This window comes from Ornithodoros turicata, chromosome 6, assembly GCF_037126465.1.
Source record: "Ornithodoros turicata isolate Travis chromosome 6, ASM3712646v1, whole genome shotgun sequence".
Classification (NCBI taxonomy): Eukaryota; Metazoa; Arthropoda; class Arachnida; order Ixodida; family Argasidae; genus Ornithodoros; species Ornithodoros turicata.
Genome location: NC_088206.1, coordinates 2,014,247 through 2,026,028, shown reverse-complemented (window position 1 = coordinate 2,026,028; position 11,782 = coordinate 2,014,247). Strand labels below are relative to the sequence as shown.

Sequence of the window (11,782 nt, the reverse complement as noted above, 5' to 3'; positions counted from 1 at the left end):
GATCTGAAGTGACCATACATGGCATGGAGTGTCGTCCTGTCCACTTCGTGTGTCGTCTGCGTCTTTACACCGAACTCAGGGTACTCATCGTACTGATTATGCGCATAGATGAGCAATTTTTGCGTGTCGTGTTTGCACCGCGAGGCAAAGTGGATATGAGCGGACTACGGACGTGGGCAGACGGAGTGAGGACAGCAGGACGGAGTCGAAGTTAGTATGCGTCCTGGGCCGACTTCAGGGGGAACTGTGCCGGAAAACCTCGGACGCACAGACAGGCTAGTAGAATTCGAACACACCACCTCGCAGCCTTCGGCATGTCCTTGGAGTTGCCACCAACGAGCAGATGCTGTCCTTTTTCATGTGAAAGCGCGCCACATCTGGTTTTATCTTTGGCTTGATTACCTGACCTCCTAGTTAAAACGACGTTTAAAACTGGATCAGTGCTTAGCTGTTCTCACAAGCATGTTGCAGAAAGTAGCGAACGCGCGAGTGCGGAAGAGTCAGCTTGGTGGTCAACAAGAGTGGTTTACATTTCCTTGAGTCTGAACAGTGCCGGCGTCCGAAAATAGAAAAAAAAGGGGGGCGGTTCCGGGACATATAATCGAACGCTGTTGAATCGAATCGGTATTCCGTTGGAAGTATTCTGCTTATTACGAATCAAGCCAGCTTCCCTGCTTGCTAAAAAAGAAGTCAAAGAATCAAATTAATTAAACTCATTAATTATTAACTAATAAGTTAATATTAATTAATAATAATATATAATAAATTAAAATATATTAATAAATAATATAAGTTAATAATAATAATTAACCAATAAGTTAACTAATAATTAAATTAATTTATTAATTAATATTAATTATTACAAACAAATTAATTAATAAATAAACAGTGAAGTAACTAAGAATGTCAATTAAATAAATACAATAAACGCTGGCGCACAAGGTTCAAGACGCAAACGAAAGAAAAGGAGAAATATGAAGAGTCGAAATCACACACACACACAAACGAACTAAATAATTAATTATTTATTTATGTTTCTACCGATATTGAGTTCAGATCCCAGGACCGAAATACCCGTCCTTCGTCCTACACTTATCCCAGTGCCTAATAGCTTGATTTCCAGCCCTTCTGGTCCCGCAGATATCCCGGTATCCAGTCCGAGACCCAGCTTCACATTAACGGGACCCGCGCCGGCAGAAACGCTTCCTGCGCTCGCTTCAGCCATCGCGTGCGCTCCTGTCAAACTGGCTTCTGCGGAAACTGTGGCACTGGGACCTCTGGCTTCTGCTTCAAACACGCTGTACTCAGCACTGGCTAATCCCACCCCTGCTTCCGCGTACGCTCCCAGTTTGGGGATCCTCTTCCCCGGTTCATTTTCGCCTAGGTGGGCATAGGCTCCAGCGTCGCGGTAGGCACCCTTCGTGTACGCATTGTGCTCTCTATCAAACGTGTCAATCATGTCAATGGCGTCTGACAGTTCCAGTGAGGCCTGCGGTAGTACTCCGTTGACCGTGCCAGGTTGCATAGAAAGCTGTTTCGGTTTCTTTAGTGTGGATAACATTTTTTTAGGCCCACGCATTATCGTGCCACATGCAACTGGGACTTTCTGTACAAACTGGGTAAGGTTAGTTGTTGGTCGTTTCCGCATGTGCCGGCAGTCAGAGGATTCCGGTGTCTTCTTTAACTGGTCCGAAGAACCACGTTGGAGTGCCATGATTCGTTTCTGCAACAAAGGGACAAAGCGTGGCACCTTGTAACTGCGTGTTTTGCATTTGCTGGAGCTGAAGATCGCGGGTTCGATCCCTGTCGAGGACGGTAATGTGGGGGAGGCAAACATTGCTTCCCGCACGCTGTTTCGGAGATTTCTGGCGCAAGTTAAAGCACACCAGGTGGTCGAAATTATCCGCAGTCATCCCACGCGCAGAATGTCGCTACGAAAATATAGGCCGACTCACCTTACGAGACTACTGGTCTAAATCTACTTTATCGCGTGCATCGAAATTAAATCTAATCTCGGTTACAATTAGCTGCACTGATCGACAACGTTGCACTAAGTTGAAAAATTAGTGATGACCCGATTATACCTTCTGCTGCGGAGCACCGATGAGGTTGAATTATATCCGAAATATACGTTACATAGAAATTACTCGGCACACACCGCACTCGACAATAGACATCTACCCGAGAAACGTCATAATGATCCACATATTGTTGCCACAACGTTGCTGCAACGTTGCGAATGTTGTAAATAGTGGAGCAATGTTTTACAATATTCAACAATATTGTGGCAACGTTGCTAGATGTTGGTAAACATTTTTCGTCACATGTCATCATGTCGTCACAACGTCACACTAAAACGTTTACCGAATATTGCTGCCAGGAACATTGCAGCAATGTTGGAACAATGTTAAAAACACGTTGTCCTTATGTGGCAGTATCATTGCAGCAACGTTGCAAAGCTAATTTAAACATTGTGGCAGTGTCGGAGAAATGTTCGCATGTAACGTTACTAGGATGTGGCTTCAAAAGGACATTAGCCACGTTTTGACAACGTCTGGGGGCAACAATGTTCCGGCAACATTTTGTGTTGCTAGGGATGTTGGCAGACAGACTGAAACCGAAATAAATCGGAAGGGGAGGGCTGGGTTCTACGAATGGGCACTTGTTCGCTGCCTCCTATTGAAAGAAAAGTACGGCCGAAGGTCGCGTCCCTTTTAAGGGACCATCGTAATCCCCTCAAGGCCGTGGTTTTCGGGCGCGATCTTGTTCGCCCCCTAGCTTCGAGCGTAGTTCAACTCTACCAAATCGGTGGCGCTGTCGAACACTATGACGTCATTTGTTTACAAACAGGGAGTGGTCTATTAGGGTACAGTGACAAGGAGCATTTCGCCTTGTCGGACCTGCCAAACAACGTCAAAAAGGTTCGGCTCACCAGAATTTGGATGCCGTCGTACCTCCAAAAGAACTCGCCGCAATGACAGAGAATGCTACACTGCAGAACACAATAGGTCACGCACGGATGGTTGCAGGAAAGCTGTCACATTATTATTACTTCCTATAGAGACCAATAGTGGCTTGACTGGAAAATACGCAAGTTTAATGACGCACGGTGCAAGTGACTTGAATTAAAAAAAAAAGGATGTGACAAAACGCGTTTTACATTAGGCCGATACGAAGTGAAACAATGCTGTTTATTTTGTTTCGGGTTGCAAATCAACTTCGTTGATTTGCAACTTCAAAGCAACTTCGTTGAAAGACTCAGCGTGCAAAACTCTAATGCCGTCAGTGAGCACTGCGCATCTAATTTCTGTAACAACGTAAGGCGGCATAGTTTCGGTTTCTCCAAGGCAAGGTGACGTCATCAATCGTGCTAGCGTCCGGCTCATGGCAACGCCGCCCCACTTTGGAAACCGTTCTACGTGAGACAACCCCAGAATATGGAAAACTACAGGGAAACAAGATCGCCGCGTCTGTGGAACCAAAAACCTCCTCGCCTCCCCGCACCAGAGAGGAGGAAAGCAGAGAGTGACAGCTGCGCGCGCAGGTGCGGAAAGCGCAAGCGGTGAAACAAAAAGGAAGCTTTCACATTTAAGAACTGTGCTGTTTGATGACCCATTTAGATAAAACTGCTACCCCCCCCCCCCCCCCCCCCCCACGAGAGTATCATGATTCCTAACCGCAAAGTACACTAACTACCCAAGCAGCAAAATGCACTGAAAGTCGAGTGCAATAGGGGTGGACGGGTAGATGAAAGGCCTTGAACAGATTCATGAAACTAGAGAACACTGATAAGACACATACCGTCCACCCCTAATGCACTCGACTTCCAGTACATTGTGCTGCTTGGGTACATCCGTTCTCCCACATGCCCCTTCCTCTTATAAATCTTCTCTTACCTCTATCTTATCTTTTAAGGAAACTGAAGGTGTGCTGATACACTTTATACCTGCATATCTTATTGGAATTGCCTCCTGATATAGAAGATTTAAGAACATGTACGGGATCTTGGCTCATGCCACGAAGGATTCTTCGGATAAGCACAATGGAAAGAGCCAACCGTACAACTTCCAGTTTCGTTTTCACTTTCACTGCACGTGCGGCAGTCACTCTACAGAGCAAACATTGTGCAATAAGTCAGAAAAACATGCGTCAGTAGCAACATTTAGTATGATCCGCCTTTTGCCGCTGTTTTGTGCAAATGGCGCAGCCCGTTCCATCTCTGTTTTCCTTTCTTGGGACCCTCTTGGAACACCTCTCCTGCTTCTAATCAAATAGCGGCACTTCGCCATGCTAAGTATGTAGAGTCGGGCTGACATGAACATAGTTATCTTTTTCCAAACAAACCAGTAGTGGGGGGTATGCAGAAAAACTCGGATAATAAACAGATACTTCTAAACTGAATATACTGCAACCTGCCCTAAAATATGTACACAGTGCGCTTTGATTGAGATTTTTATTCTTTCTAGCAAGAACATTTCAAAACTCCAGCTGAAAGTCAAAGTAAGACGGATCGAAGTTATGGACTCTGACGTAACCATCTTCTCCGCCACTGCTATAGCTGCACACAAAAGAAAGACACAAGGACCGTTAGACTGTATCCTATCACGTGCGTCAATGTACAAAACAAACAACATGTCCAAGTCTAACGCGATTCAATAAGAATAGCGTACAAAACTAACTACGATAACAACAGTAATACACATTCTAACCTCTTTCCGTCTGGATGGAAGGCGACGCTGTTGATGGGACCGAAGTGGTCCTTCACTTTTCCAAATTCATCTTCGAAGATGAGGTGGAAGAATCGGGCGTCGAACTTACCGGCCTTGACAGAGGACGTCGTTACGTCCATGGCTTCTTGACCTCCTCCGAGCACCACCTACAAGTTAACGTAATAAATGCTGCGTTTTGCAACGTAACTGCCACTAGCGCTATCTCACGTGCTCTCGGATGGGAGAGATGGCTGCGGAGTTGACAGGACGTTCAGTCTTGTACGTCTTCAGGTGTTCCAACGTGTCCGCGTCGAACAGCTGCAAGGCAAACAATTTGTTCATTTAGGCGCAAGCGATCACTTAGGCAACGTTTACTTTGGCCGATATAACGGAAACCACATTCCAGTGGTACCTTATAGACGATACTAGAACGACAGTTTACATACACTGTTCTGTGAATTTTACACCGAGTTTCAACTTCATCAAATGGGGTCAACGTCTCTAATCGAAAGTAACGAAGAGACATACGACTTTTGTTCAGCCCTTATCTTTGCTCGAACTATGGCAAATTGGTTCCTAAACCTATCTTGCCTGCTACTAGCTGCCATTCAAAAACTGCCATGTTTGGAGTAATCACGGGCCTACTGTCAAACTACAGTCACTAAATAGTGTAGCATTCTCTCAAGGTCGCTTACTCACTCATCCCACATGCTTTCGCGGCTTTTCGTAATTTTTCAGTGCGCAAAGAAAACTAGACTCAACTCTCAATCTCTCTCTCCGGTGCTGTTGCTGTCAAACTTCCTTTCATCGTGGCACATTCAGACGTTTTGCCAGCACTAGCAGTGGTGTCAGGCATTGCAGTTGCAACTGCTCGGGTTCAACCCGCGACAACTTCGCAGATCGATCGAACACCTTACATAACTCTGTAAGGTATCAAATATTCCGCAAAAAAACGGACGGTTCTGAAGGAAACAGCAGCTTCCACGAGACACGGCCAGTTCTGTCTGTCAAAACTTTCACGGAAAGCTAAGGACTCTAGCCACGAGGTTTCATTTTGCCACTGGGGGCATGGCATTGAAGTACTTGTTGCATTCACTCATGTGCTCTTGAAGGAATTGAGCAGATTCGCAGCGGTGTGCAAGCGCTGCCTTGCATGACATGGCCGAGCTGCCATTATCATTCTTGTGCAACAGAGCACAACGTTTGTTGTACAACCCACTGTAGTGAACGATAAAAAATTTATGGAAGCGGCTTTCACTGCTCCTTTAAAGGCGCGCAAATTATGCGAATAGACATAATATCTCGGGTCCACCGCTAGATAAGACTACAACGCATGAAAAGTCCTTCACATAGAGACGTTCATGCCTTCACGAATTTCATACACCAACTTTTCTCTTGCTGGGTTAGGGCAGATTTCCAATCAACAGTACTTACAAACATGCATTAATGCTGAGGAAGGTAAAAGTATGGTTTCTACGCAGCTGTAGATCTTCGAGAGAACGTCTTTTTCCCATAACTCGCATAACACAGCAGTTGCTGACATGGTACGTGCTGGTTGCAGATTGGTAGAGATACCATGACTGGATTCAACTCTGATATTTTTTATAGCCAAGCTGACCGGTGTCAGGAAAATCAGTGGATAGAAGGGCTCATTACATTCGTCGCTTTCGTGTTTCCAAGTCCCTAAAATGGGGGCACGAAATGTACCTTGGCTGTCGTGTCCTTGGATGCTGTGATGAAGAGGGACTGGTCCTTGTTGTATTGCAGATCATTGATGTTGTGGTTGTGTCCCTTGACGGTGTTCATGCATTCGCCCGTCTGGAAAACACCAATATTGCGCAAATGGATATGTTACATATTACGTGTAAGTCAATTACATTAATATTCTATTCAATAGATACAATATTCGATACACATTATTTCGGTATGCGTTATGTCATATTCGGTAAAATAGATAAAAATATTACGCAAATGCACATGCTAGATATTACACATAAGTAGGGTTCGTGGTTTTCGGCATTTTCTGAAAAATGCCGGAAAACAGCCCCCGAATGATTTTTTTCAGATTCGGAATATTCCGAAAAAATCCGAATTTCTCGTATCCTGACAGCTGCCATTTCTGGAACCGCAAAGGGAAATCCCCTTGGAATCTCCCTTTGTCGACTATTTCTCGAGCGTGGCATTATCTTCGGGCTGTGCCCTTGTTTCGTTGTGCGTAAGCGCTTATGGGAGGATGACCTCAGCTCTGTTGATGAATCTCGTATGTATCATATAAAGCGCGAGTTTTTCGAATATGCTGCATGCCCTGCCCCTCAGGTGGATATATCTCCTATTCAGTTTTGGACGACCCGTTCCAGCACATGGCCTTTGTACTGGCTATTGTTGTTTCTATCGCTAATGTTGAGCGCGCGTTCTCTAAACTGCGTGTTATTAATCGCAAGGAGCGAGCCGCTATGACAGATGCGAACATGATGATGTACGCTTGCATCTATTACAACAAGAGGTAGTCTCATTGTTTGCTGGTTTGGCACAGGCAATAAAAGACATTGTTAATGAAACCATGAATCGATTCACTTCGTTTTGGTTCGTTGTTACTTCTCCCGCAAAATAGGCTCTCCTTCATGCGAAATAAATAGATGCCCGTATTCGGGAATTTATTTTTTGGGTGGAATATAGATGCCGAAAAAATCCGATTTATAGTCCCCAATATAAATGCCGATAAACACCCCCCGAATTGGGTTGAAAATAAATGCCGAAAACCACAAACCCTACACATAAGTCAATGTTGCATGTGAGCAGGGCTAGCACAAGAACTGATGTCCGCTCCTTGCTGGACATTCACCAATAATAGTGATCAAAGCGTAATCGAGTTCTTACGGCTGATAACCACACATTTCTTTTCTGCAGTCTTACCACGCCATGTTTTAGCCAAACTATTTGACTGCTTACCCTAATGTCCCAGATGGCAATGTTGCCGTCTTCATGCGCGGACAGTATTCCATCATCGTAATGCCACCAGAGTGCACTGGTGACCTTGCTTGTGTTCACTGGAATCACCAGGGCAGAGTCCGATCCCTCTGCATGAAAGGAAACAGAACAACTTCTTTTGCAGAAATGGTGTGGCAAAAGAAGAAAATGTGGAGATGTAGGAACCACTAAGTACGAGACTCAACAACAGTTATGTTAAAAGTGATACCTCCTCCTTAATTTATACATTTACTTATGTGGTGTGTATTCGTTGCATACAGGGAGCTTTTTTTTTATCCTTTACAGAATTTTTATAATACAGCTTTGTGAGCTTCCTAGGTGTGGTGTCCGCAGGGAGGTTATGTGGCCAGGCGGACATTTTGTGCGAAAGAGCGTGTCACTATTGGACGACTAATTAGCTCAAATTCATTAATTAACTTATTAATTAAATATTGTCAGGGAAATGCGAGATAGCAGAATTGGAGCCAGCCATTATTTGATTGCACCCTCTTTTTTAAATATCCTGAAACAAACATGTACTTTGAGATATAGATGACTAAATTTTTGCTATGCAAGCGAGTTGAAACTGAAACCACGCACCTCTCGAGCGCAAAAGAGAGGGAAAGGGTGTTTGCGTCGCAGGGCCACGTGTTTTCAAGCAATCAACCTGACCGGAATAAACGCTAATTCTTGGCCGGGGCTTACCTGAGCTATTTGCGGCCCAGATAAGCTGAAGTGATGTCGTTTCTCTGCTCGAGAAGTGCATGGTTCTGCTTTCACCTAATTCGCATTACTAAAGTTTGATGATTTATATCTCAGTCTGAGCTTGTTTCAGGATTTTTAAGAAAGAGGGCAGATTCAAATGATAATTGCTTCCAATTCGTCTGCCTCGCATTTTTGAAAAATACTCAAATTAAAACACGGATGAATGAATTTTAGGTAACTAGTCGTCCTGCAGTTACGCGCTCCTTCCGACAGGTTGCCTGCCTGGCCGCATATCTGCAAAAATCACAGCAGTGCTGCTCACACACCTTTCTATTTTTAGTCTGTAAAGGATAATAAAAAGCACCCTGTATATGTAAAAATGACCATCTAACACCTAGGTACAGCTAAATACATAATGTTTACACGCAAATAAACACGCGACGTTTATATGCAGGTAAAAATGGAACACTTATGTGATGCTACAGTTGCGCTCACTTAAGAAGCGTGCCTCATAGTACGTATTGCCTTGTAGCGTTTCCCAAACAAATAACACACCTAAGCGCAGATGACTTTCACAGGTTAAATATCGCGGTAAGGAGGTACCAACACCATCCTTAGGTTGAACATACTGCATAAATATGTGCGGTCTGAGTAAGAATGACTGACCCATTTGACGTTTATCGCTTGTGTCCACAATGTGGATCTCGCAAAAGCGACCCATGGCTTTGTCTGTGCTGTACATGAGCATTCGGCCACTGAACGAAAACACGCACGTCCTCACGGCCGTGGCTGTCGTGATTGTGTTGATGTTCGCGCCTGTACAGAGGAATTACAGATTTAAGTTACAATAGCAAAAGGCAGGGTTACATTCCCGCAAAAGTAAGGAGACAAGACCAGTTTGGAGCATAATATTATTGACATAAAATGTACCTCGTTCCAAATCCCACACACGACAGGTGTTGTCACCAGCTCCTGAAATGACCTTCGTGGAATCCCCTGTACGAGCGGATTAAGGCGAGAACGGGTAATAATGTGCACACGTACGGAAATCGGAAGAACATCTAACTCGGAGCAAACACTTCGGAAATTGGGAGCACATATGTGGAAGCCTAAATTTATTGTCCAGATTAATCCAGGTATGTGCCTAAACAGTGACATTTTCTGTTAAGTGTGGCTGTTGTTCTTTGCATACTACATGAAAATGAAGCAAACTTGTGAATGGATGCATAGGTGGGCTATTGAAGAACTCCTAACCAACTTAAGCCGGCGTTCACACGGGGCAACTTTTCCCAGCAACTCGAAGCAACTCAAACCAACGTCTTTTGAGCAATTTCGAGTCCGCGTTCACACGCAGCAACTCGGTAGCTCCACCCACAAGCAACCTTATGGCGACCGGACAATGTGGGTTCGAATCGAACTGGTGGAATCTTTTCTTTAGCTGCTGTTTATCAACTTTCTCTCAGTTTTATTGCTCCAATAGATCATTATTGCCGTCCAGAAGTGGCAACTGATATGTTTCCGTGAAGTTCGTAAAAAAGAAAAGGTTATTTTTTAGCTGCACCTCCAGGATTTGAACCTATGAACCCACGAACGAAATCCACAACGCCATCGGGAGTCACGTGGCAATGCTTCCCTCTCTGATTGGCCGATGCACGAGCAACTTCTCAAGTTTTCGGTCCGGGAGCGATTCGCAGCAACTCGGAGCAACTCGAGTTGCTGGAGGTTGCCGGCTGAGAGCAACTCCAAAGTTGCTCATAGTTGCTGCAAAAAGTTGCCCCGTGTGAACGCTGCCTTAAGGATCTGGATCAAGTTTGCGGACTTCCTTCACACGCAGATTTGTGTAGGATCCAAACATTAGCACCGCCCCAAAAGGATACAGTTGACGTCTATGCACCATACGGCACCACCGTGTCCAATGAAGTTGCCCAACCTTTCCCCATTGAGGGAATAATAAACATTCGGTGTGTGGTCCTTTGCACAAGAGAACAGCAAGTCGCCTTCTCTGTTATACTTGATCTGCGTGATGGCCCTTTCGTGGCCATGTAACATTAAAGGTTTCTGAAAAAAGAAAAATTAGTTATTACTACTCATTGTGGCTGACAACTGATGGCGGATACATTCAATATGGTTTAGCAGACGATGTTGTTTGCCAGTATTCAATACCGCCCACATGTTTTTGGCAGATACAAACGTACCAAGCTATCATAAACATTCCTCGATAACAAACGTGCTTTAGACGCGCCGACACATTTGCTTCCTCAAAACGTGTACCATATAGCCTGCTCGCACATAACAACCACGTATGTCCTTTTGTGATGCAGTATTCCTAGTCAGATTAGAGCATAATAGCGTCCTACCTAGTACGAGAACGCTGTGTCGTGAAATTGTTTAATTTAACTTACCATACTTCAATTACGCACTGAATCTGCCGAAACCACGATCCACGAGAAACAGCGAAAAAAAAAGATGATGATATTGATGATGATGATGACGATGGCAGAACGTGATGTTCATGGCAATGGGAAGCCCTCGTCCAAACGAGCATCGCGTCGTCTGCTTGCTAATGTGAGCTTCTTCGAGTCGATAAGAAGCCCACAGTTGATAGGCCGAGACATATACCAGTGCAGATGGTAACATGGTATTCAGTTTTCACCTAGTAAAGCATGCAAAATTTTCCTCTCATTTATTTATTCCGTTATCTACTGCTCACAATTTTTATAGTAAAATGAAAAATATCAGAGTCTTCCGATTATTCAAATTATATACATTCACATGACGAACTGCATTTTACGTTGATCATGTTCATTAAAATTCTATTTTTTTGTAGAAGTTGTTAAAAATCGGTTCGTCGTACATTGTACCAACTATTATTTAAAAAAAACCTCAGTCTTACCTACAGTGCAACTAGCATAGTTTCCTTTCTCGGTCTGACCATATTCATGGCATCGTCAGTGATGCAAATCGTGTCCTGCGCTTTCTTCGTCGGACTCTACGGCTAGCACCGGCTTCTGTCAGATGTCTTGCATATCAGAGTTTGGTCCGGCCCAAACTAATCACCACGCTAATCATGTCGATCTCCTTGAATCTGTTCAGAATCGTGCTACCAGATTTATTCTTTCTAATCACTCGTATCCATCCTCTATCATCTTGATCTGCCTGCACACCAGCAGCTTAGGAAACTTCCTCGCCCGTGTCCCTTCCATAAACCGCATGGTAGAAAAGCGCACAGAAGACATGGACAAAAGGAGACGACACCACCTTCCATAAACTATTACGGATCATCGATTCGCCCTTCGTTCATACGTCCAGCCAGTTACATCTAATCTAGATTAAACCGTTCCTGTAAAATACAGCCTATTACTTGTAACAACTCTTACTTCATGTACTCATTTCCCCCCCAA

The 11,782-nt window shown here is 44.3% G+C and overlaps 1 protein-coding gene across 1 annotated transcript; it reads right to left on the bottom strand.

The window, feature by feature from the left end:
• Positions 1 to 4,434: 4,434 nt before the first annotated feature.
• LOC135398807 (eukaryotic translation initiation factor 3 subunit I-like) lies at positions 4,435 to 10,892 on the bottom strand. The gene is made up of 9 exons (XM_064630281.1): positions 10,784 to 10,892; positions 10,259 to 10,439; positions 9,312 to 9,377; positions 9,048 to 9,197; positions 7,659 to 7,786; positions 6,417 to 6,527; positions 4,938 to 5,027; positions 4,710 to 4,876; positions 4,435 to 4,558 (listed from the first exon to the last, which is right to left on the bottom strand). The coding sequence occupies exons 1-9, from the start codon at positions 10,784 to 10,786 to the stop codon at positions 4,477 to 4,479; spliced, it is 978 nt and encodes a 325-aa protein (XP_064486351.1). The 5' UTR covers positions 10,787 to 10,892; the 3' UTR covers positions 4,435 to 4,476.
• Between the last annotated feature and the right edge of the window lie 890 nt (positions 10,893 to 11,782).

Bases quoted from the DNA above. Each gene is read 5' to 3' on its own strand.
- LOC135398807 (XM_064630281.1), bottom strand. The intron at 9,198-9,311 runs GTACATTTTATG...TCCTCTGTACAG, and splicing joins TGTGTGGGATTTGGAACGAG to GCGCGAACATCAACACAATC. The intron at 7,787-9,047 runs GTCAGTCATTCT...CCTTTCATGCAG, and splicing joins AAGCGATAAACGTCAAATGG to AGGGATCGGACTCTGCCCTG.